Raw genomic sequence first — 26727 nt, forward strand, 5'->3', positions numbered from 1 at the left:
TCTGCGAGCATTTTTTATTACGAGCGAATCAGTATTAACTGGTAGGGCCAGGTGGTTCAGGGGACATGTCTTCGTTGTGGTGGTTGTGGTGCAGGGTGGTGGCTGCAGCCAGAGACTTCGCCATCTGTTGTGTGTAATCCCGTCTCAAACAACAGAATAACTATAAAAGCAGAGGTATTGCGAAAATGAACTGTTATCTTATATAAGTATACCAGTACATGTACATAGATAATCACTGATGCTATAACTAAACGCGTACGGAAATATATTTTAAAGTAGAATTTGAGTAATTTACAAAATATACACAATTCGCCTACATGTAATTCTAGCCCGATACCTGTAGTTTGACGTCACGCTAGTAGTCATGTAGAACAGGATGGTGCAGAGAGTCTATCGTATAATCTAGTAGTAGAGCTACGGGACAACGGCGTCACTATTTCACCATTTGAAAGTTGTTAAACGGTTAAATAGGAAAGTATTTATCGTTACCATTTGTTGTATGCACAATATCGAAGGAATTATTTAGTTCCTCCATCGTAGGCTGCCCAAATACTCGATGCCGCGGTTGTATAGGAAGAAACAGTCCATTTAAGCTTTGTCACCAAAGATTGGCAAACAACATCGGCATGCATGCAAGTCCCGTCGCACAAAGTTCTCGACGGTTTCACAATCGCGACGGCCCGTCCATATTGACGCATATTTGAGATTAAAAAACGCTAACGAATTGCCTCTACGTCCCAGCGCACGTTCACAGCCCCCAGATAACGTAAGCCTCCAATCCGCAACAAAACAAGGTGGTTACAAAGCCGTGTCACTTGCGTTCTTACAATACAACGCACGAGATTTCTTCATTATTCGGAAGCAGTGCTGCGTGAAAATATGTATATTAAGCACTGCGTGTATTGTCTCAATCGTACTCGTAAATCTACCCTGAAGCACAACCAATAGGTAAGCGTGGGTCGCAGTGAGCCTCTGGTGGAAGGTCAGAAGCAAAAACTGACCACCCTGGAGTTGCCGAACTCTCGCTTATCATCGAAAATCGTATTAATGTCTAATGGCCGGAAATCTTTTCTGGTAGGAATACGTTAAACCGCGGAGTTAACCACAGACCTCGACGCAAGTCGTAGTGAGGACAATCATACTTGTGAACCCTTCCTCAGTTTAGATCTCATCACGTGATTTGAGGATCATGCGACGTCAGTGCAAATTGTTCCTCCTGCAATGTTGGTGAAGACTGACTAGCTCGCGTAAAGACCTCAGATCCCGCAGCGCATGCGCAAGTCGTTCTGAACTCAGTGTTTTCATCACCGACAACATGACCATCTGAGCCAGTGACCCAGATACTGCTTTCATCGATGTAATCCTCTCTGAAAGTCACGTGTCTTCCGGCATCTCTTGCACATGCGCTGGTTGAAGGTCATGCTCTGTCGTCCGGGTAAATATCTAACGTCTGACTGAAAGCATCATTAGAATGACCCTCGTCGAAACTCGTACGGAGTGCTGTGGTTTCACTGTCGTCTTTCTTCGGTTTGACTGCAATGAAAAATTGTGACGGCCATGCTTCAGCAACTTTTCAAGAATTTTGATCCCCCAGCTCCAGACACTGGGTTGCTGCAAGTGTTTTAAATGCGACCAAAAACATCAAACTCATAAAAAGTTACAAATATATGTTTCTTCCGATTGCAAATCTTCACGATCGCTAAGCTTCCGATGTACCACATTAAAAAAGCAATCAATGCATACTCACATACAATAACCAATATGAGCAGGAGCACAAACACGATGACGATGCAGCCAATCAGAATCCAGACAACTGGGTCAGAGTAGTTCCCAGAATCCTCTTCTGGTCTCAAGATATCTTCCTCGCAGTTGCCATGGCGGAGGTACTTGCTGAAAGAAGCAAACTGAAATAATGGCACTGCGATTCAAATTTCGGTTGTAACAAAATGTATTATTTTCTTATTAACGATCTACCAGGGTGACCGAGCAAAAGAATTCGGTGGTCTGTCAGTGCGCATACATACTGTGCTGTATTAAAAAGAAAACTGTTGACAATATACCCCTTTTTTGTTCCCAGCATGTCACCGACACAAAATAACTTAATCTGTTCGTTGACAAGCAAAATGATGTGCTGAAACTTGCAAGAAATGCAGACGCTATTCTTCTTGGCGTTAACGTATCTTGTCGTTTTGGAGATATAGCCAGAGATGGTCTTATCAATGCTTGAGGTAAACTGGCGGTGTCTTCTGACCTATCAACCAGCAACATTGCTGGAGGACACACGTTCAACATTCATCATATCATCATATCGTTAAACTAGATAGATAATCAAGTTACACTGCCAGCCCCATTTAACTAAATCTAGTTCTCAAGAGGTGATCAGCGAGGCCAATATGGTAGGAATTAAGCCATCATTTTCACCAATCCCTGTGGGGAAAGGTTCCACGGAATTCAATAAGCTGGGAGAAGTAAATGTAGTTCGGGACGCCCCGGGAATATTCGGTGACAGTGAATAGAAATTAGGTAAAGGGGAGTTGAGGATATTGCTAGTTAGGTTGAGATCGAAACGTGCACGAAAAAAGAAGTCGCCTCTGGGGGACGGTAAAATGATAACATATATAAAACGCCCAAGTTCTGATTGCAACGAGTTTCAAATACCATTTTAGAGGTGCTTCAGTATTGTGCATTTCAATTTGAAGTGCAGTAAGAGTCACGATTCATCTTGACATTTCAGCGCTGAGGGTCACCTGAGGCGGAGATTCTGTGACAAAGCTTTTTGAAGATACATGTACACCAGATGGCACTCAAACCATTCTTTCAACATGTTTTAAGAAACTGGCGCTAATAGTCGCAACAAAATGTAACCATCGAAAACTTAGGTGCTTTTGTTTAAGATGGGAAGGAGAGCATTAAAATGTTGACGGGGACAGGCTGAGCTATGGATATATGACTGATGCTAAAAATATATAGTACGAATATGGTTTAGCCATAGAGATATACCAAAAGGTAACATTATTGATATCTCAACTTACCATTTGGCGTGATACTTTATACAGTTTTTTTCTAGGGCCCAGGGCTAACATTTCCAGGGTCATAGCTACACCGACAAGAGACCATGTTCCCTTGGTTACACTGTTTTGGAACGCAGCATTTTTGCTCCCGTGCAAGTAATAAGCACCAGTAACATCTTCTTAGAAAAAGCACCACGTCGTTATTGCAAGAACATGTATCTTTCGAGTATAATAACGATCCTCCGGCTGGTGCAGAAAAAAGAAATCTTGAAAACGTGACCCAATCTCATAAAGGTACCTACTGATAATGTTCCAGGATTGCGATGATAGCCTGGCCGTATTTTCCTTGTTGGACGTATTTGTCAGCAGCTGCCGTGGCATTAGCGATGCAGATCTGAGGCGGAATAATACGGACGATGGCCCACCAGCCAAGCGAGGTGTAGATCTGAAAGGAAAGAGGTAATTCATTAACACTAAGTGCATTCCGTTTGGACTGAGGAATACGCCAACTCAATGATGCAGATCTGAAATAGAGGAAATGCTAAAAAATGCATGCCAATTGGACTGATGAATGGACTTGTTGCTTACCGACTCGATGGTGTCTGAAACGGAGGGGTATATAACTGAAAGTGCATGCCAATTGAACAGAACAACGTGTCACTGATGGGCCTTGTGCAGCTCTCAGAAGCGGTGTAAGTCCATCATTGGCAGGTTAGATGGCTGTTGGAAATTGTGCAGTTCACGTAATGATAGTTCAATTGAACTCCATGCCAGTCTTTAAGAGAGGAATTGGTTTCTCTGTATCATAGGCTGTTAGACACGGATAAAGGCTCAGGGAAGGTTAATGGCGCCCGACTTCCTTGCGGTCGCTAAGGTACGCCTCGAGTACGCCAGTTCGGGGGTGAGTCTCAGTGCTCGAACCCGCCCTACACATAGCATGGGTGTTTGGACGTTGTCCAGCTTCAGATGCTGTTCTAGGTCCGCTCAGAGTTTTACACAAAGATGAACACCTGTCTATACAGTTGTTTCCTTTATACACTTTTCAAGCAACATCCCTGATCGAGAACACGTTCTTATAAACCAAAGTCATCTACTTCGGGGTCATCTCCCACTCACTGTTGCAATATGAATATCGTTGCGTGAGAAGCGTATAATACAACCATCATAAGTTGTCGACTGACATGGTTAATAATGTTGCGACGATCATCACACCATTGGACAAATCACTTTGGCAAGCTGTGATGGAGTTTTTTCCAGTATTCGTCAACAGACTCGACGCAATGGGAGGAATAACAGCACAGCTATCACTTCCGTCCTGAGGCAATAATGCTGCGCAGTTTTTGATGACATCGCCGGCGTTTACCGGATATTGTTTTGTTGAGATATAAAGATGTCATTGTTGGAACTCGCGGGCCATGATGGTGAATCGGAAGCTAGATGTGAAAAATGGGAACTAGAGATGTTTATGTCAAAAGTGGAACGACACATTTGGGGGAATAATGTTCAGGCTCTGGCAGCTGTGTGATTAACGCTTACCCCTGATAGCATTAGATGATAAAAATTATGAATACAGTCGAGTTTATTAGACAGTAGTCGTAAAAAGTGATATAAACTATGGTTTATAGCGTCACCAGCGCATCGTAAGAATGGGAATTGGAAAAGAAATGGAATAGACGATACTGATTATGATCATAATAGACTGAAAGCGACTATATCCGATATGGAGAGAGGATTACTTTCTTATGCTTTTTGACTTACCATTTTATCGTCTGTCACCAGCACAACAACTCCATCATTATCACAATAGCCAAACTTCCACTTCTTGGCGCGGAGGTAGTCGCCGAAATATTGGATAGCTATGGACTTCTCCTTTGTGGTCTTAGGAATCCTGCAAAATGCACAGATGGATGAGATTGATTACGGACAGACAAACACTTTCGTTGGCCGCGGCATCTATTGACAGTTATGATGCTCACTCGACGAGAGCATGAGGGGAGCCTCGAGCAAGAGCACCTCGAAATAACCACTCTAGCGATCACCCTGAAGCTGGAAATGTGATGTTTAACCACTGTGTTTGACTAGCTGTAGTAGAATGAACACGTCAACATGCACGTAAACCGATGCACAACTACCCAATTAGTTTGAAAATCTTCAATTGTGGTATTTATTTTTCAGCCAGGGTAGAAGGAAAAAGCAACACGCAAATGGCATAAGGCCAGCATCTGATATACATAAAAGGAGTCACATTTCATCGGTATGCAGATACATGTAGCTTGTAGCCACTAGTTCACGGTTGAAGTACGATATTGGTACGAAGCGGCGACTGGCAGTGATGGGTTGCTATTATATATCCCTGTGCATCTGATGGCATTATTGACCATGTGGGCGAACATTTTAGACTTTGTTGTCGTTGAATAAAGACGACAAGAACATGCTAACGGTTGTTGAGATTTTTTGTCGAACCACGTTAACAATTTTGTGTACGCTTTCAACAAACATGTGTTGGTGTCTACGCAATACTTGAGTTCTTGAAACGCATTAATAGATTGCTTATTCATTCTAATCATTTCAATGTTGGGATATCTTTTTTGAATTATCATTTCATGACTCTCAGCAAGCTTTGGAACGCATTGGGACATGTGGACTGAGGCCAGAGAATGATGGGTAGGCGGCTGTATCTCGAGACCGAATACACGCACTTCTTTTCACAGCCCACGCACTTTTGAATGTTTTATGATGTCTCGAGGTTTCATTGGTGTAAGATGTGATGCCCAGTCCTCTTTCGCCAGCGTTTATTTCCCATGGCTCTGCGATTATGGTCTATCAAGAAGCTCTTAGACTTTTTCACTAATAAATATAATATAAATATGTCAGAAATAACACTTCACGTCACAGACAAAGCCGGATGATACATTTCCCTGTATGGTAATTGGCCTTGTAAATGACAAAGTAAGAAAATATGCCGGATGACATGTCTAGACGCTTTGAACAAGCTCCCAAGGGACATTAATAAGAAAGAGGTAAAGGCTATAGTTAAAACCCCTTCAGGTTATAGCAGTGATGTAAACAAGACTAGAAATACATGTATATATGAACGAAGCTGTCTGAAGGGTATTTGACAAACCTTCATGAAAAGAAGAAGAATAACGTTGCTGTGACATGCATCACTGCATTCAAAAAGACAGTTCAATGTAACCATGCAGGTCTACTTTCAGAACGCGCTTCTTCAAGATGGCCGGATGCCATTTTTGAAGGAAGAAAGGAAAAGACAAAAATTCTTCACTATTTGTTCATGAAGTTGTTTGGAGGTAATAATGACCCACTTTTTCAAGATGGCCGGATGCCATTGTTTCAGGAAGAAAGGAAAGATAAAGCACTCTCATTTTCTGTAACCACGAGTTACACCGTTAATATGATGTTAGACTTTACGCCGCTGGCATTTAATCACAGAAATATCGAAATACATACGCCACCCGTGTTCGGTGGAATGATTTTAATCTGTTGAAATGATGAAGCGCTGGTCCGCGAAAAGGCAATGCCTTGCACTGAAGTCAATAATGATTTCAACGTTTTCATTACAACTTGCCCAAAGCAACTCCGGTATTTTCAATGCACGGCCTATACGGTGTAATCACTGGCAAATAATCATTATTCTCCAATATATCAAAGACCTCACTGCACCACGGTTGAACGTTTCAAGTATAGTATCTTTTACATGATGATTTAGAAAAACGTGGCTTGTCTCTTTGCCGACTACAAAACCAAGCTTTCTGATAACCAACAGTTGCACTACGCAATCTCAAAGTCAAACTTCGCATTTGATTTTTACAAAAACTTCATGCAGAACATATTCATAATTTAGCGCCTCGATACGAAAGCCAAGTCATCAGTCACTGAAGTTTAATTTGGATAATGTTGTTTGCGATATTTTGCTTTTAGGACCGCGGTTTGGAATAAGAAAGACGTGTTTACTTGACAACCAACAGACTTGCACTTTTTCCTCTGATGGCACTAATTCCTTTGCGAACCCCACGCGTTCCTCGGTTTCATTACTTCCTCGTTACATTTTTTCTGGTATGATGAAAGCATCTTGGCAAACTCTACTCGGGGTTTCTACCTACAAAGATCTGCTCACTTTGATGGTCACATTTCTAATCAAAGAGTTCGTGATTACCGCGGTCAGTACAGTGATAGAAATGGTCTTTGCAATGTGGTATCAAGTTGAACAAACTACGTATATCTCTGCCTCTGCAATCTACAAAGATTGTTTAAAAAATCTTGCCTTTGCGACCCTTCACCGCCTTTCCATGCACTCAAACCTACGCAAATGCTAGGTACACGCAAACGTCACGTATCCGCTGTGCAGGTTTCAAAAACTCTTATTATCTTCGAATAAAATGTAAGTACCTACCTGTTTTTGTATTTGATTTGTTTAACCACGGCCACCGAGAAGGCGTACCCCTTCATACCTTTGGGACAGCCAGCCTTACACGCGCAGTAATCGATGTTGAAACGAATGCCGAGGGTGATGTTCATGATCCGGGCAACTGGAAGAAGAAAGGTGACACGAAAAACAACTGAAAACATTTCGTTTCATTGCAATTGTGTTGGGGTTTAAGCCAAATTGGCCCGCCATTCGCCCTAATGCTGGACGTACAACTCCTATGCATCAGGGAACCTGGAAGATTTCCTAGCTACACCGAATAATTGAAAATTGCAACAATGCGACAACCACTTATGGGAATTCCCGTATCGCCTGTAACTAGTTCTCGACTGCTGGCATTTAGACTTGTCCTTCATGACAGCTGGGTTACTGAAACTGAGTTCATCGTCAGGTGACGTTTGTCAGAGTGTGACTGCATACATGTAGAGGAGGCCAGCAAAGGCATAGCGAATGAATAATCTACCACCATTTCTGGGAGTGCACAACACGAGGGCGTTGCGACCTCAGAACATTGGATGTCAAAATGATTCTTTCCGAGAACACGAACTGTTACATGGCAATCCCCCGGTAGTATCTAGTCAGCTCTTGTGTAACGCACAGTGTCTAATCATGCATATTTATCGGCGACTGTCGGAGTGAAGAACAACGCCGATAGAAACATGACAGACTTCGTTTTGATTTTGAAAGGAAGTGACTCAAAGTTTGGTACTGAGGTTATGAAGCACCACAACTATTGTACATGCACAACACTTTGAAACACCATGCGGGTTCCTTCATGAAGAAATCCTCAGTGGAGTGAGGTTTAAAAAACGCGTATGGCGCAGAAACCTTAGTAACTTTCATTGTCAATATTTGCCTGCGTTCATATCACGTGACATGTCACGTGACTTCAAAGAACAGCTGCCATTTTGAAACTTCGCAAAACAAAAACACTGTTTGCTGTTACATGTGGTTGACGGCAAAGGAAAATGAAAGATTTTTATTGGCGAAGACAAGCAAAGATATTCCATTGCCTTCCTGTTAGCTGGGAGGGGAAATGTAACTAAGATAAACATTGAAAATTAGTTCTAATAATCACCTGCAGTCATCCAACAATGTGTTTCGTTTGTTTCTTGAATCCATTGCGACAGCTCAACAACCTGGTGAAACGCCCGGATTGTGACCTTGATGCCAAACAAGGCTGTATGGCCAAATGGTAAGGTGTCGGTCTCGCAAACTGAAGATCGCGGGTTCGAATCCCGCTGGAGCCTTCCTTTTTCAACGGAGAGCTGCACAATTATATCAACCTACCACGGTTTATCGTGTCATCAAGTACGATGTAGAAGAAGAAAATGTCCACCTTGAAAAAGTGTCCGGCCATATTTTTTCTGACGGATTACGGTACATGGTTCTATAGAGGTCATGACCGTGAATAGGGATAGAAGCGCGTAAAAGAATCCTTTGTTCCCAGAAATTCTGTCCGAGGACATTTTAATCTTCTGCAGTGGTGCTAATTCATTTATCTGACACAAATATATCACCTTCTTGACTTAGTGGTACATCGAAACGGGGACTTTTTCGGTCGTCGATGAAGCAAATTTAGATACTTACTCTGTAGCAGCTCATCGTATGGGTTGCGAAAGCTCCCGGTCTCCACTTGGGTCAAGCGGACGGTCAACAGTATAGAAATAAGTATCGTCTTCATTTGACAATAGCAGACATTATTTGATCCATGCCAACACGATCGGCTGGTAATCAGACAGATCAGAGCACCGTGGGCTAATCGACCGAGAGAAGCAACCGCCGGACCGAGGGGGACTAGCAGCCAATTACGGAAGAAGTAGTCAGATCGACAAGATTCATAGCGTATGATAAGGTAAAACCGTCAAACAGCACATACCATAAGACGTGACCCACGAGCTACAGGAAAACGGAGTGTTCACGGAGGCAAACCATACCATACCATATTGGTATACGGAGAGGTGGTGTATTTGATAGAAGTCCCACAGGTCACTCGGAATGTCGTCCCAGTACATGTGTGTCGCAGGATCTCGAGGAAATATGCTTGTATCACTGCCTCTCACCCATCTATTGATCTTGGCGAGTCCGATCATTTAGGTCATGAATGTATAATATATATTTAGCGAAACCAATTTGCTACGTGACTGACGCTGGAGGTATAGAGATCGTATTATCTATTACCTTCGGGTCGATGGTGTTTTTTGAAAGTAGCATTTCAATTATTGCAGCATCATATCCTGCAGCTCGACAAACATCGTTCAGTCAAGCTTCTTCCACAGCACATATCAACATCAGGAGATACCATAGCTTGTAATCTTTGAGAATTTCCGAAGTGCTCATTTTTGACGCGCAAACCACCGGTAAGAACCAAACGGTTCCACCAACGAAACAACGCTGACGATTCAGAGCATCAAAAGAAATCATCAACTGGAGGAAACGCGGAAGAAATCTTAGAAGATTAAGCAACACAGGTGGCGACTGATTGCCCAACAGAGAAGACATCAGCAGACAGAAAAGCAGAAGAAGTCCTAGAAGTCTGCCACCTGTTTACAAACATCCTGAGATACAGGGTTTTTCAACCCTACGTCATATAAAACTATCGAGAGGCGGAGTGTATTGGAAACCACCAACAGTACGAGGATGGCATACAAAGGGACATAATCTTATTGTCTGCTTGGTAATGCCTGGCGTGGATCATGCACCAAGAGGGAAATCTAATAACCTGGGAATTCGCCGACCTTCTCTATTGTATTACGACAATGAGGGGAATCAATCGGCTGTCAGAGTAACTCAACTAATCAAACCAACTCAGTCGTGAAACTAATTTACCCCCTTGTAGGTGGTGAGGTAACTTAATGCATGTATTCAATGTTAGTTCCAGGCTGAGGGCGAGGTGAACACAGGTTTTGTATGGTCGCTCCCTGGTAGGCCCACAGTCCACATGTATGCTGAATTTTGTGTGACATTTTGGTCGGACCTTCTGTGTTGACTGTTGATATATTTTAAAGCATGTTCGAGTGCGTCGTTGAATCTTGGTGAGAGATTAGGCATGTTTCAATGTCCTCGTAGATCTTAGTGATATATTGAGCATTGAAGAGCTTTTTTGGTATGGTTTATTATTTCAAAGGATATGTGAGATTGTCTAGGAAACAGCATGTAAGTACAGTGCTCTCAAGATTTATTCTCGGGTGATCGTGCATCAAGCTGGGGTAGCAGCTGGCTGATCTACACATTACATGTCGGAATATTAATGGTGTCTGTGAGCCGGTACGACTGTAAAATGGTACAGACAATCTGCAATTGTTCATCTGTTCAAGGGGCATCTGTTTGATTGGTTGTTTAAATGCCCATGCAAAACACATGAACGAGGACGACCATATTCACGTACAAGCACAGTTCCAAATTTTTCATGGCTCTTCGCGATTCCCCGGCAGCCCATCTACGTATCTTCCGTGACATATCGTTGCTAAATGGTTATCTATAGGATGCCCTCCTATACATGTCCATGTCACCGGAGACTTACAAGACCCAATCAGTCATGGAGAGCGCGTGTTATTCTACTACCGCCTCTGATAATAGGATCTAATTGGTTGTCGAAGTGATGCATAGATTTTCGGAAGACTTCAGCGAGTTTAATTGTCACACATGCACGATCTCATACAGCGCCGTATTCTCGAAAGGAATCTAAAGCAAATGCATGCATTGTATACTGAAGCTGATCCGAGAGCACTACAACCGATCCCCGCCGGGAGCTGACCTTTCAAAAAGTGATAGTAGAAAAGTCTTAAGTTAACTTGAGTGACATCTCTAACTGCATTCATTGCTTAACGTTGCCAATTGCATCTTGGTGTTTCCTGTTCTTTTAGATCACGGTAATCACCTTACGAAATATACAATTGCCAAACACTACAGGGTTCATTCCATAATCAGATGAACTTGACGCATTGAGGCCCCATGGCACGTATGACACTTGACTTCGAGTGAGGGCTTGATGAAAATGCAACCTCCAACACCTAAATACATTTCTTCGACCCCAAAATAGTCCTCTATCCATGGAATGCTCCTCACGGGAAATGGAGCTTATTAGATCGTGAGCTTGTCAGTCCTAATCACAATGGGTTCCTTTGGCTGGTGAACATCACGGATGTCAGGCAATCTCGCATGGCTGCGGCAGAATGACCAGCACGCCAGGGGTAATCCTGACAGCGATCCGATTGCCTGCCATTTGGGCTCTACCAGAAGTCAAATAAAGGCACTCTTACTAGCACCAAAGAGAAGCAGACACAGTGATTGTGAATACAATAATCTTTCCACTGCCAGCACCATGCATCCACCTCTTCCTTACGAATCGCACCGTCCACCATGACGAGGCGACTTTCGCCCAACTGACTTCTGAATCTTGGTCATATAAACGCATTTTGCATTAAATTTGGTTGTGGTCGAGAGTAAATGGCTTATTGGTAAAATGGTTTATTTTATCGTTTTTTTCTTAACTGCAAGTCGGTGTACCATTCCGTGCTTTAGATTGGAACTCGACATGAATCTTGAATCTCGATCACGATGCTGCTGCAGGAAATCTGCAGGACCCAACCAGTGCCGTATTGAGTAACTTTTTTCTTCGGTGAGATCAGCTGTTGGTGACGGGTCAGAGTCCAGCCTTCCTTTTAATTTTCTGAATCCATAGGTCGGAGGGACCACTGCTGTTAGCTGAAACAAGTCCATCACGCACGGTAATACTTAACCAGCCCCGCTGGCCGGTACCAAGGGAGCTCTCTATTTATTAACAGGGAAGAAAGCCGATACCAATCCTTTTAGAGTCGATTGGTCTTTTCAGGCTAGATTATTGATGGCTCTGGTCCCTGGGTGAGATTCATGTAGCAAGGGATTGACCGGCAGGCGTGGCATAGGTGTGTTCCATGACATTAAGGAAGTTGAGGCCAGTTTGCCGACAATGTACTAAATGCTTTTGAGACAGGTAGCAACACAACTCGAATACTGATGTAAGATTTTCGGAATAAGCGTGACATTCAACGACAAATGAGACACACAGCATAATGAGTCACTTTGTTTTTCTGGAGCGTTCAGGAAGGTAATGGTCAAGAGACGATGAAGACTAATCAGATGGGAACACCCGCGGCAGAAACACTGTCGATGCCTGCAGAAGGATATCTAGAGCCTGAGACGGAGAAAATGCCAAGCTGTTTCAACGCGCGTCTCAGCTTGTAAGAACAGTGAGAAATCATGAATACTGGCGGGAGCCGTAAGCGTTTATATCCATTTATCATTAGAGCATTCTCTGCTGCGGATGGAAAGCCCCGATGCGCCATTTATGACTTCGCCCAACCACAGACGGTATACCAACCCAAATGTTTGAGTTAAATATTTACTTGGGCATTCGACTTGGGATTCCACACTTTGATGTTGTTCCTAATGTTTAATTCAATAAATCTGAAGCTACAGATGAGGTTGTGCTCGTGTCCCACAAGTAATCCAATATTCGTAACGCTAACATACTCACAATCCGATGCCCTCATGGGCGAATAAACGCAACCATTCACCGCTCAAGTGACAAGTTTGGAAGGTTGTCAAAGGAGAAAGTCGACCTGGTTTTAGTTTTTGGGGATTTTATTGGAAATTCTGATTAAATCGCCTCGGAACCAGTAAGAAATAAGCTTTTCTCTCGCGAGCGTGTTCTAAAATGCCAGAAATCATGAGTGAATTCAAGTCCGAGGCATGAATGAATGAAACTATGGAGATCATCAAAACGTTCCATAGAACTCAAAAGCGATACGAAGATTACTTTCGCATCAGAGTACAAATCTTATCGAATTCCAATAAATATAAAAAAGACAGAAAGATCAGCTCTCAACATAGAGAAAGAATGTAAAGATAGAAGAAAATTTTGTTAACGATCCGTATCATGTCGCGTCTCCAAAAAGTGCATCCACACGCAATCTTCCAGTGAATTAGTTATAAGCACTCGATAGGTCGATTTTTTCCTTCATTCTCACTCAAAAACATAGCGTTACTGAACCTGCAAAATGTTACAAGATGATCATGACACTGAAACGAAAACTCCACTTTTCTAGGTCCTGGATTCATGCAAATTGAGTTTAGCCAATGAGATCGCGTTTGTAATTAGCTGCGGAGTAGTGATTCTGGAAGGGGGCATTGTTGACTTTAGAACTGATCTGAACGGAACGTATTGACAAGCTCATCTCTTTGCCAAACAGGAATCAGGCTAGAATTCTTGGTCTTGGTGGATGACTGTCAAGACAACATGGTATCTATAGCATGCATATTGTAGACATAAATAATGCAGTATGTATTCCGCTGAGAGGTTCAAGAGAAAGGATGTTCCTACACGGGCGACCTTTGGTTATCAAGTATTTGTGAGCTTGTCGCCATTGTAAGATGACGATATCCAATGTATTGAATATCAACAGTAGACTTGAGTTACATTGGCGATATATTGGTATCTCAAGGGAGTCGACCTACGTTGGACCATATGTACATGTAGGCCAATGGAACTGCAAGAGCAACGTCAATAATTAGTTGCTGCTGAAAGCTAGTAAGTAGTATGGATCTCGGAGATCGTTCACACGGCCATCCCTTGGCGCTCGTAAGTATTAATGGCCCACTCACAGTTTCTCTATAAGAACAGCACACAAATCTATACCCACGTAATCCAAACCAATGCGATTGTAAAACCCCATTTCCTTTTTCGACTGATGATTGCAAAAAATATCCCCAGGGCATACACTAAAGAAAAAGTCACTAGACAGGGCGTTTCCTGATAAAGAGCTTTTTAGTCATAAGCTACATGTCAACTTAGTTCTTTTAAAAGGGTATGCTTGCGTGCCAGGTAGACTACTCAACTAAACTAAACAACTAAACTATACGGAAGTACAGCTACGACTGACCGACGAACGCAATGATATACGAGAACATAAGTTTTACCTTCTAGATCATTTAAGACGTGATCAGGATCACAAACAAACTGTCTTTTCTTCATACCACATTCATGTGGCTGTATCAAAGGATTGGGGAATCTCTCCACTGACCAACTCCTCTCAATTTGTCCAACAGTCGTAGCAGACGACACGAAACTTGGAAACGCTGTCGCGTATTCCTCCGATGCGTTCCATATTTCTTGTATCTCTGTTCCATTCTTGTTGACGTTGTAAAATATCGTACTTCCGGTCGTAAGCTGGTCGTCATTTTGCGAGGTTCCGACGTTTGGGTAGAACATGACAATTATCACAGATACTAAGAATAATCGTGTGAAGAACGTTGTTGTTACCACGGACTCCATCGCGCTCTGAAACGAGAAAGGTGAAATAGTATCAGGGGTAGAAAGATTCGTCCTGTTTGGGTTGCGTGCGCATCTTATGTAAAAGCCACGATGCATTTATACTTGCAACACTCGTACATCTTCATTGCGCCAATCAACAAATCTCAAATTACGCTACCACTTTTCGCAAATATTGTAACGGTAAGTGTTAACCATAAAACGCCACTCATGCTTAATGTGTAGCTCACAAATCGTGACTACATGTATATGAGTTACATTTATATGATAGGGATTATTTATATCGGAAGTGCTTATCTCTTAACTGAGAAGAAACTCTCGGAAATCGTTCCAGAGTGGTTGTAGGTTCAAAATTGATACTTCAAATTTGGTCCGCCAAAATATTGTTAATGCTTGGCTGACATCTCTTGTTAATACCGTGTAATAATAAACGGGATAAAAAACATCCATACACTCTAATTAGTGTCCAGCGCATTTGGATGCCCAATACGCCGCTCTAAAAGATTTATAAATTTTTGATTTGCGTGTGTAATGATTAGTTCATGTCGTTATCGTCAAAATCTGAGGTAATCAATAATGGACTATTTTGATGATAAACATGGCCTCGTTTTTGGTAAACATAATCTCGTTATGATTTGAAATTAGACGCTTCAAATCGATGCAGACGATAATTACTTCCTTTGTAAACAAGCTCACAAATCAACTAGTCAAATACGGTGGTCGGCCTCCGGCAATGCAGTTGACAAGAGGCAAAGACCTAGACGGTAACATTGTACAATCTTTATATGCGTACATGTACATGTACTGTACATGTACATAATTTCAAATGCCACCTAATAACAAAAAAAGAAAATTACTTTGTGCAATCAATGTATTAGGAAAGGTCAGTTCAGTTGACTCTCGGTTGCGGCGGAATCAGTTTGTTAGTCAAATAGTAGTACAATATCCAATGTACATGTACATGTATAGTTGAGCCAGGAGAAAGTCAGTCTGCTCTATCCTTTCTGTGTCGTCTGCTCAATGTTCCAAGGGCCATTCCTCATGTTGAGAGTGTCAACAGAAGAACTGAATATAGCAAGTTTGTCCTTCTTCCGTTACATTACATGTACGGTTCATAATATTTAGAACGGCGTATCAATATTCTTGTTGTTTTTGGCGAACTCGCAGAGGTTTTGCTGCTGCTCTAAGTTAAATTCCGCCCAAAGGCGGTCAGTCTATGGCCGTATACGGCATGTACCATCAGTGTATGGCGGCCCGTGTATCCACTGCTGCATGTACTGATAACTGTGTTGTCTGCTGTGCCGTTACAAAACATGCGAGGCATCACGACCTGCCAATCGTACAGAAACGATACTGTGTAACTCTTAAATATTCAAATCAAATTCCAACTCCAAATGTCTAATGGAGCTTTAAAACGTCATTCATGTCACTGTAGCTGATGTATCTTATCCAGCGTTTCCTACCCGGGGGCAACATGAGCAAAACATAAATCAGATCAAGAAACATGGTATCATTGCCTGAATTAATCCGAAATCAAACTAGTAAGAGCGAAGAGAGAACTTCTTCTGAACCCCGATAACACTGCACCGCTTGTTCTTGGAAGCAGTACCTTTGTTTAGCTCGTTATCTATTAGGGGTAAAAGGGATACATTTCTGTTAATATGAAGTCTAGATTTAAATCGAAAACTTTATATTATTGTGCTCAAAGATTTGCTTGTAGGTGGAACTGTTGGTAATCTTTGTAAATTTAAAGACAACTCTATCAGCTGTTATCCGGATTATATCAAAATTGATATACCTTTTTGAAGTTAAATAGTGTAGAGCACCACAAGAGCCGAGTAGGTGTGTAGTCCCAAAGTAGGTCATATTTCATCTAACGCATGACTTCACAGACGAGGCGTAACCGAGCTATTTTAACAATTGGTTTCAATGCTATTTATTGATGATATTCGGTGGGCAATACTGAAAATAGATTAGAATAATGACAGGTTAAACTGTAGTTTGATTTCTTGCACACCGAGGATTGTACTATACCCAGCTGAATGTCAAGAAATGCCGAGTACTTTTAAAGAAAGCCTATGCCTGTTGTATGCCGGAAAATCCCCACTCTCTCAGGTGTAATCAACTTTATATCGGCATTATCATTGGCTGCCTCCAAGTTAATTTTCCAGCTGAATTATTTTGCCAAAATTCCGATCGTAAATTGCCTTTTAACATCTTCCGTGTCATTATCGGGACAAATTGAAATTCTATTTCCCAAGACAAGAGCTGCATCAGCTTTCGTCCATTCCATCGTGATTGACTGCAAACTTACACACATCAATGCACTATTATAGCATCTCTTGACAACATCTTGTCTTTGCATGCTTGATTGTACTGTTCCCACTGACGAACGTTTATACATTTGTACGTGATATCTCTGTAAAATGCACAGGGTGGTCTGGCCAACTTATGATGCACTCAAGCGGAGATATTCCCCTCGGAATCTCTAATTCCATGGAGCTTACTGTGTCCTGTTGATGCGTCTCGCTCAAGCAGTGATCACAATTTTAATGTCAAATAGGATGGAAAGGATTAATATTGTTATTCACACAAATGAAATAAGATCACGACGTATTCGAGTCGGATTCGTTGCTATTGGTGTGCGACATTCTAGGTTGGAGCGACAATGAAGGTAAAGGTTTCTCATATGTCATGAATAAATTACCATAGAATAACGCCGTCACAACTGTTGGGTTTACACAGAGCTAGGCGATATTCAAAAGTATTTAGTATACTGCTTTGAGAAATTTGAATCTGCGGTTTTCAGAAGTTCAAACAAAATTTTCAGATTTTGCATCCGGACACGCCGGCGTATAATTAAGTATTCTTTGGTTACCTTGTTTACTTTTTAATGTGCATGCCTAACATCATGCAACAACAACCATTCGAGGCCGATGTGACGTTTTTGAGTGTTTCCGTTTCGGAGAGTTTCCCCTCATTGTTTGGGACGCTGAACGATAGATTAGAAGTTCTTCAGTGTTCCCCAGTGAAAAGTGTTGGTCTCTTTTGCTGTTTATTGTATGGTAACACTGAAACATGGTAAACAACAACAGCAACAACAACAACAACAACAACAACAACAACAACAACAACAACAACAACAACAACAACAACAACAACAACAACAACAACAACAACAACAACAACAACAACAACAACAACAACAACATATGCTACACCGGCCCATTGTAGGGACCAAGATTCACACCCAGAAGCACCCACATATGCTATACCAGACAATTCTCCAGACTCACGGCCATTGAGGACGCACAGGCCATATTTCATGTTTGGACAAAGATCTACCACCAGTCCGCTCACAAGAATGACATCGTTATGGGAAATCACTACCACAGTAGCGCGTGACGGCGGCAATAAAACTGGTAATCGCCCATTTGGTATTTTTCAAGATTCGATATGAACGTACAGCGGTGTCTGAAGGATTACCCTCACCTGATACAGCCTACAGTTTCCATGGTTTCTCGCTTACCACTTTAGGCCAAAAAAATATAAACACAAAAAGGATTCTTATTTGGTGATTTTGCGATCAGAGTTTGCTTCCATCTCGGGGCTATACATTGTTGTCCACAACAAAAGCTTGTTGATAGTGATTAGCGATTAGCAGCCGTAATAAGCGTATGACGAAATACTCGACCAGTGTATGGTAAGACCCTCTGAAGTTTGCATTGTTCTCAAATATGCAAGACAAACAATGAAATTGATGAAACTAAAGCCGGTTTTTCAGTTGATGATGAGATTCCCGTAAGAAATAGGCGTTCATTCCAGCATGTTGTAGTTGAAGAGAGAGAGAGACAAAGTTGAGTTGTTGATTGAAGTGTATAAACTTTTGGGAAGGAAAACTGTATGTCAATAGAAGTTTATTTAAGTTAAACAAAGCCAGAGCCTTTTGCCAATAAAATGATGAAGAGAGGCGCGAAGTGTCTCGGCGTCATATAAAAGTAAATGTTGACATTTTCAACTGAGATGTCCCGCTCCAAGCCGTGTACCATCTCATGTCTGCCAGCGCTATTGGTTTCATATCAAATTTAAAGTTTGCCAGCCAGCGGGGATTAATAACTGAATTGTTGCTGAATCTGAATGAGCTGTTTATGGTGATATGCCTTGTCTGCTCGCGGTCATGTTCAACATGTTGATTTTTGTTATTGGATTTAACTGTTTGATTGACTTTCGGCAGATTCTGCACGTTTCTGACTTCCAAATTATGTCACTGATGGATGCCACGACAAGGGCGCGTTACCATTAAAGGAAGACTATAAGCAGGAGCAAGGTGGACCAGATTAAGTTTCATGAAGTCACCAATAGGTGGATCTCAAACTGAAGCCTGACTAATGTGCTTAAGGGCATGTTCGGAAGCTATATAGGGAAGTTCAGATTAAGAAGGCCTTAAATTGGTTTACCGGGATGGTGTCAGTCATAAACAGCAGTAAGGCGCTTATTGTATCAATCACCAGCTTATTATTAACGGATCAATCCAGTTTTTTATCCTGAGAAATTCAGCCCACCTCCAAACTACAGCGAAACAATTAAGAACCTACTAATCCCTGCTTCCAGCACAGCACTAAACATCTGTTTAAAAACTTTTTTTATAAAATTCATATTGACATTTTGTAATGACGGCTAAAAGCTGCCGCATTCTATCATGAGTAACATGCTGTGTAGGCAACTCCTCAGTTGTAAATGACAGAAATGTAATTAGCAAATAATTCAGAACTGCCAATACAAGCTATTTATCGAGCGTGTTGTATAAAAAGTCGTAGAATTGAAAAATGGGAAGGAACCATTCCTTCATTGATTACATCAGTGGCAGTGCTTCGAATTGCCTATATAGGAAAACGGTTTGCTGTCAATGGGTACTTAGGCCTACTTACTACGCATTAGCCCTCAGGCTAGGCCGTCTGGCCGATACGGGTTCACTAGTAATGATTACCAGGATTTATATGGCTCTGCTCATATGATAGCGTTTAAACATTATCCTTGGCTTCGATTATCATCAGGGTACATCTGTGTTTTACGCATGTCTATGCAATGTACGCATACATGCATCATACAATATTTAACCCATGGATACGCATCAGTGCATGCGATGTACATGTACGTGTCTAATTGCCTGTCGGATGAACCCCAAAAGAAAAACCATCTTGGGTGGTTTCTTTTTGGCATAAAAAGGCTGTTCCTTGGTCGAGCATTACAGCGAAAACTAAGTATTGGATTATGCCAATAACCGACTGAGTATCTCCTGAAAAAGGCACCCACAGTTTTAATCTCGGAGCCAATAACAAGTTTGTAAGGGGGTAAGACCTTAGCGTCCGCATTGGTTGCATGCACTTTATGAAGGAATGGTAATTAATTTTGGTTCTTATGTTAGGCTACTCGAAGCGGAACTCGAAGCGGAATAGACCACTTTTTATATGGTTGGCGGAAGAATTACGAAAGCCAATAACTGGAGTCATTGATGTCGATTTCAGATTCATCGTCGTCCTTATTACTGCGGACGCCTGCTCTCGGCATACAGGGCCGTTCACTCGGCACTTACCGAGCAAACGAAACATTGATGCGATGAAGAGAGTATCACTCCCCCTGATCGGGTCTAAATGTCACTTGCACTATTTAATGCTTAATGCATGATGATATCGATATCATGTCATTATACCATTGTGGAAGACGTCTTGGATTGTAAGTACAGTGGAACCCCGGTAACACGACCACTCATGGGACCGAAGTTGAATGGTCGCGTCACCGGGGGGAGGCTTGTAACGGTAATTAGAGAGGAAACCATTCGGGACCGGCGATTCTTGGTCGTCATAGCGGGGTGGTCGCCGACCGGGGTTCCACTGTAACTACTAAGCCAAGAATTCTAAGTGATCTCTGTTTGTGATGGTGGTTGGTTTCATCGTTTCGTTACATATGACATCCCTTTTCCGGATGATAAACCCGAGTCTGACATGTAAGCTTGGTTGGCATTACTGACATGCACCATAACATAATCACTTCCCGCAACTTTGCCGACTGCTGGACGGCCAACTCATGCATGAAAGCTGTCAGCACACGTGAATTGCTTTCACTAACATAGCGAACCCGACGCCTAGCATCATATATGAAGGATTCCCATCCCACTGCCAGCATCATCAGTGACCTGTTTAATGTGGCATCCACTCTCGCCGTGACTATGTCAATACGAATCAATAACGCCGTATTTAACCACCTTTTGCTAAAAGGAAATGGATGGACTTATCTAACGTAAAACAAAGTTAGAGAAGCCCATTATTGCCGGTTCTCTGACCCCTGTAGTTTCTCTCCACTTGGTATTTTTTCTGCAACTCTTGCTTCAGTGTATCGAAAACAGCAATCACTTCTCTGAATACTACTCCCAGATATTAAGAGAGGTTTTTCAGATAAACGAAAACCCCGAAAGGTTTTTGAGTCGGCGAAAATCTCAAAGTGTTTCTAATCTTCCTAACGAAACTCCAATAATGTTGTTTTTAACGCTCAGAAATTCTAATTTTTGATACTGCTGCATCATGATACAAGCAACAACCTGTTAAAATCCACACCGGATCATCGGATCGATACTGACCTAACCGTCTGGAACTATCATGTTCACCGGTTCCAGATGGCACGGAGTTTAGTTTGTCACGAACAGGGCCCTAGTAATCCCAGTTGTGATGGCGTGGCTGTCACCCGATGGTGTGAGGCGCTGGAGTGGTAAGCTAATACATCACTTCAAACCACACTGATTGAGCCATTAAGAGATGCGAGAAAACCTTCTCGAAATAACATGCTTCAGTCTTGGGTAATTAAACCTGTTCTTCTGAGAAGGGTAAACATCTGCCACACTTCTGGCTGTTAGGATCCATTTTCCGAATAATCAGGAGCATTCTGTTTGACATTTGCCGCGAGCAGCCATAAATGTTTGCGAGATTGTATTGGGTGAAATGCCATTGGCTAGTTTTAAAAGAGCCTAAGGTCGTCGTTAACGCTGAATGTAGTTTGCTTTGGCTAGCCTTTCCAATAAGCATGGGGAAAAAATCCGACCACGATGCGCCAACAGATACGACAAGGGACATTGATGATGAACACTTTGAGAAGATTGACACGCCACGCGGAGGGGAAACCTCCTGCGGGACTGATGTTATCGTCGTTCACAGCTAATCACACTCCACGTATGCCGTGGTAATTAGGCACTGCAGCTTTGAGGCTGGCCCGAAATAAACAGAGTAACTGATATAAACATTTTTAAAATGTCATGAAGTAGATAGTCACGCTAAAGAGAGGCCGGTGTGGAAGCAGAAAATCAGTGATCAGTTGATATCAGCCACTCGCGGCAGATGACGTTCTTTATGTGGCTCCTAAACCGGGAAGACAAAATAAATCAAATTCAATAAGTCATTTTTTCCGTTTCACCCCGAGACACAGAAATATTAGAAGACATTATAAAACGCGAAACTCACATTTAGGAATAATAAAATAATGGCACTATCGCCGAGCGCCACAGGAGATAATCGATTACTTTAAAACGCAAGCTCTGCCCGGGGAATTGAATTTACACGTAAATCTATAAAAAACTATTCTCGACTGGCAATTTGATAGTTGGACAGCGGGGTGGTGAACAGGGGAGGGAGTACTTAAAATATCGGAAAATTGAGCGTACATATCAATAAATGGCCCCTGGCATTAGAAGTAAGAATCCTGCAATCATGTTCAAGAAATAACCTCTACTGGGACCGAAATGCAGGATTTAGACGACAACGACTGTGAGGTTGTTCGCTTTTAATTCTCCGTCGTCTCGCCAGAAGAAGTCAAAGCACACGCACAATACCTTCCGCTGGCCAATCATCAAAATTGCTCCTTTGAAGTGCCAAACCAACACAGCTCAACCCAGAGGTAATGATGATGAAGCATTCCGCTCTCTCCTGGGGATCCGTTGCGTGATAGGCCTGCCCAACTAGCATGCAAACCTGGATCACAAAAACCACAACAATTCATTTCATTTAACGCTATTCACAGCCACCAAGTATAACTATGTCACAAATGTGCTGCAAAAAGCCATAATCATTTCTCACAATTATTTTGTTCATTGTTGTTCCCCGATCACCCTTCTGCACCTTTGGTACTCATAGGGCTTGCTTCATCTGAACAAGCGAGAAATAGCCGCGGTTGGCCACTGTGGCACAACTCTCGAATTCAAAAATAGCCAATGAACCTGATAGGCAAAATGTCACGTTTTTAAGTAAACATCTCTAGAGGAATCAGTCCTTTTGCTGATGATTTTTTTCTTTAGAGTTATATAACGGTTATTCGCTAGGAAAAAAACCCTGTGTTTCTTTTATGAGAGTTCCATGACGCTGTATCTGTCTTGGTACCATGAAGAACGTGACCGTACCGTGACCTTAACAAGGTCAACAACCATTAAAAGAACTGCAGGACTGATGTGGCCGTCATTTTGCTGTCATGTGACTTGTTGACATGTGACCTTGTCAAGATAAGTACAGGAAGCTGCTTAATAGCCGGGAAAGATGGAAGCGGCTAGGAGATGTCACTTTGGCGCTATGGAATAATTGTAACTGTGGCATGTGCGAGAGTCGAAGGCAGCGGGATTGAGCGGCGTATGATAGCTTGCACATTCCATAGACCAGTGAATGGTTAGACGGACAATACATCGGTATGTACATGCACATGTACTACCAATATTCAAAACTATGATCAAACAACTAGCAAAACTATGATCAAAACTGCATGGCTCAACAGAAGCCTAGAACTAAGTATTGATTCCTGATAATAGGGGGCTTTTTAAAAGATAAATCGTGTCCTGTTCATCGACTGATATACTAGTTGGTTATTGATTGAAATTTGCTGAGTCAAGAAAAAAAAATTGGTACGACATTGGAAATACATTTCGTGTATGCATTCAAGGTGAAGTACGGCGAAGATGAAAGCAGGACATGGAACCAAGTGACTGTCTCGGGCCATGACGGAGGAAATCAGCAGTATATTGGAATGGACCGCTTTCATCCTCCATCAGTGAACATGCCGGTAAATGATTTGTGAATGACTACCGCGATATTGGTCACTGTCGCCCGGAACGAGCTGTGGCAGGTCTGGAGGGGAGAAAGTAAGACTAACGAGGAGAGATTGAAGCTTGTGTTGTGCTATGCATTAACCATGAGGTACCGCACCATTGGTTTACATGGACATTGTTTATAGCTTTCTATTCTAATTCTGAACATCGGAGACGGGATTACCAAGATTTGTATCCATGAAAAATGAGTCTGCGTTCAAGCCGTGAGGTTTAAATGTAAATCATGTGGATTTGGAGGTTTATCTGTTCAATGAAATACACCAACAAAGCGCATTTTGATAAGATGAATGGTACTGTGACTATAAACCATACAGGGAGAGATAATGCGGTCATAAATCAGCCTAATGCGAGCATATCCAAACAACATTGACCAGATCAAGGGCAACCCATTTGCTGCCACCGACCTATTGGCACGATAACTACTGCTTGAAGGGACTCTCCATGAAAGTGGTGCCAACTAGTTCGAAACTCCACCAACATGGATAACAGATTCCTCCCGAGTGCATATAACGTGTAGACTAAGTACGTTTAACGATATCACGATAGTAGCAAAATATACTCCAGGTTATGCTGGCACGTCCAACCATCACCATACATAGAACCTGTCTTGTTCGAATAAAGAAATGTTCTTTGAGCGGAGACGCGGAGTGATCGCTCGTGTGTGGTTCAAGCTTGATGGTGTTTCCAAATGGAAATTGGATTTTAGATATACAGCTTTAAAACCGCTCAGTCTGAATCAACGCGATGGTACGGTGGCTGGGAAAGGACATCACATGATTTTTTTGATTTTCAATCGCTCGAGATATTATGTCGGGTGATCGAGTTATTTATCTCGAGCGATCGAGATAACAAGTCCATCGATCGAGATATTTCCTGAAAAAAACATTTTCACGTTGAAAAAAAATCATGTGATGTCCTTTCCCAGCCACCGTACGATGGCGATTGCAAGAGAGAAGGAAATTGTGTGGGCCTTATCACGCCAGCACACAGATCACCCGGCGACCACGATTGTGGATTGCCTGAGAGAGGTTGCTTGCTCAAATGGCTTGAGATCGGATGGTCACTTTAAATTAGACAATAAAAGATGAGGGGGCACGCCATACATTTTCATTAGGTATATATTACAATACAAGTGTACACGTGCTATAATATATCAATCATTATGATGATGATCCTTTTCTTTCCGATCCGTTTTGAATGCGTAATGACCAGGAAAATTCCTGTATCCTGTATACACGTAAATTCGCGAGTACACCACGAAATATTGGTGGACCAATTGCACGTACACCACCACATTGCCGCGACAAATTAGTGTGCCCCCATTTAATCTTGACCACCAAGGCTTTTGCATCTTATCAAAATGTATACCCCTGCCGCATTTAGAGCTTCAGGGTGCCTCAAACCCCGTTTGCTTTGTGCTCTTTTCATTGTTACTGGATGAAGAAAGACAGCTTAAAGGGATCTCCCCTAGATCAAAGTCGCCCTAATGTGGGCTAATGTCGGTTAAGGCGACGCGTAAATGGCCTCTGATATAAAGAAAAATCTCATTAGGGTTGCGTTAGATGGCCCATTAACACCAAATAGAATAGAAGTGATCGACAGAGGAGACAACCTCACGGAATAATGGCATTATTCTCTTCCTTGGTAGTTCGATCAGTGACTATAAATGGGTGTAAGAGACTGTCATTAGTTGAATCAGTCATTGTAAATTGATTCAGGTATGGCTAAAAATGTGATTGTAAATTGGAGGTTGGCACTCGCTTGCTTAACAAGGCCATGAATTGGTAGGCCCAGTTCGTAAGGGCATGAAGCTGACATAAATGATTATGTTAGCTTGTTAGTGCCATCGGTAAATCTACAGAGACTATAAAGTTATAATCACGAACAACACAATGTACGGGAGTTACTTAATATCATATTCGACTGAGATATCCAAGTGTACAATGTAAAATAATCTTACCCTGTTATAAATCCGTAAGAGCAAGGCCTTGTCCTGTACTATTCCCGATCTTACAATACTGAAGTATCCAAATTATAATATAAGCTAATTACAGGTGTTGCTTTTGTTAAATTACTAAAGATATCCCACACGAAGATTTATTGTTACGCGTCACTTTTTTTGCTTGGAGAATCCGGAACTACATTTCGCCACTCCATCCCTGAAGAGGAGCCAAGTCACAGTATAATCCAAGATCGGTATATCGGGGGATATTTCATTTGCAAGGACTTGTTGATAAGCCTTTGATCATCTCGCCTGTCCTATACCGTCAGCGTCGTTCGACTCGACTGAATGCTGAGTGCGCCAGACAGCTATTGATTTTCTTAATACGGGGTGTGATGTAAGTGGGTCCCTCCGCTTGAGAGAGATATTTTCTCAAGAAGTTTCGCTGAGTTCATCGCTTGTAGCGCCCAAACTAAGCATCAAATGAAAGAAATAATGCATAGTACATTTGTGAATGTGATCTTAGACTCCTAGTGGAGAAGGGGTTGTTATAAACCAATATTGAACGAAAGGTTTTGACTATAGTCTCCAGTGGGCTAAATTTACTTTCACACCGGTGTAACATCTGTGGTTGTTCCCCATGTGTCAGTGTTTCCAAACAATAGGCAGCTAGAGAGACCATGACTTTTTAATAGGGGGGATACACAGAAAAACTCGTCAATCTATTTTTGAGCGTTCCCAAACAATGAGGGGAAACACTCAAAAACAGAAACACTCAAAAACATTACACCGGTATTCGAATAGACGGGTGTCTAGGCCAATTGGAGTAGCTCATTTTGGCGACTACTCGTCGTTCGGGATCCTTACCCGACTGGTAAACAT

At 42.1% G+C, this 26727-nt stretch overlaps 1 protein-coding gene and 1 non-coding gene across 2 annotated transcripts; one reads left to right on the forward strand and one right to left on the reverse strand.

The window, feature by feature from the left end:
- Positions 1 to 218: 218 nt before the first annotated feature.
- Positions 219 to 26202, reverse strand: LOC135485332 (uncharacterized). The gene is made up of 7 exons (XM_064767225.1): positions 25864 to 26202; positions 14416 to 14776; positions 7423 to 7558; positions 4770 to 4899; positions 3314 to 3456; positions 1748 to 1890; positions 219 to 1533 (listed from the first exon to the last, which is right to left on the reverse strand). Exons 2-7 carry the CDS (start codon positions 14768 to 14770, stop codon positions 1418 to 1420), a joined length of 1023 nt encoding a protein of 340 aa, XP_064623295.1. The 5' UTR covers positions 14771 to 14776; positions 25864 to 26202; the 3' UTR covers positions 219 to 1417.
- Trnaa-cgc (transfer RNA alanine (anticodon CGC)) lies at positions 8634 to 8705 on the forward strand. Its single transcript has one exon. It is a non-coding gene; the product is annotated as a tRNA-Ala (tRNA).
- Positions 26203 to 26727: the final 525 nt, after the last annotated feature.

Source organism: Lineus longissimus, chromosome 3 (assembly GCF_910592395.1).
Source record: "Lineus longissimus chromosome 3, tnLinLong1.2, whole genome shotgun sequence".
Taxonomy (NCBI): domain Eukaryota; kingdom Metazoa; phylum Nemertea; class Pilidiophora; order Heteronemertea; family Lineidae; genus Lineus; species Lineus longissimus.

Bases quoted from the DNA above. Each gene is read 5' to 3' on its own strand.
- LOC135485332 (XM_064767225.1), bottom strand. From the start codon at position 14,770: ATGGAGTCCGTGGTAACAACAACGTTCTTCACACGATTATTCTTAGTA. The intron at 4,900-7,422 runs GTAGGTACTTAC...TGCATTTTGCAG, and splicing joins CAAATCAAATACAAAAACAG to GATTCCTAAGACCACAAAGG. The intron at 1,534-1,747 runs GTGAGTATGCAT...TTTTCATTGCAG, and splicing joins GCTCATATTGGTTATTGTAT to TCAAACCGAAGAAAGACGAC.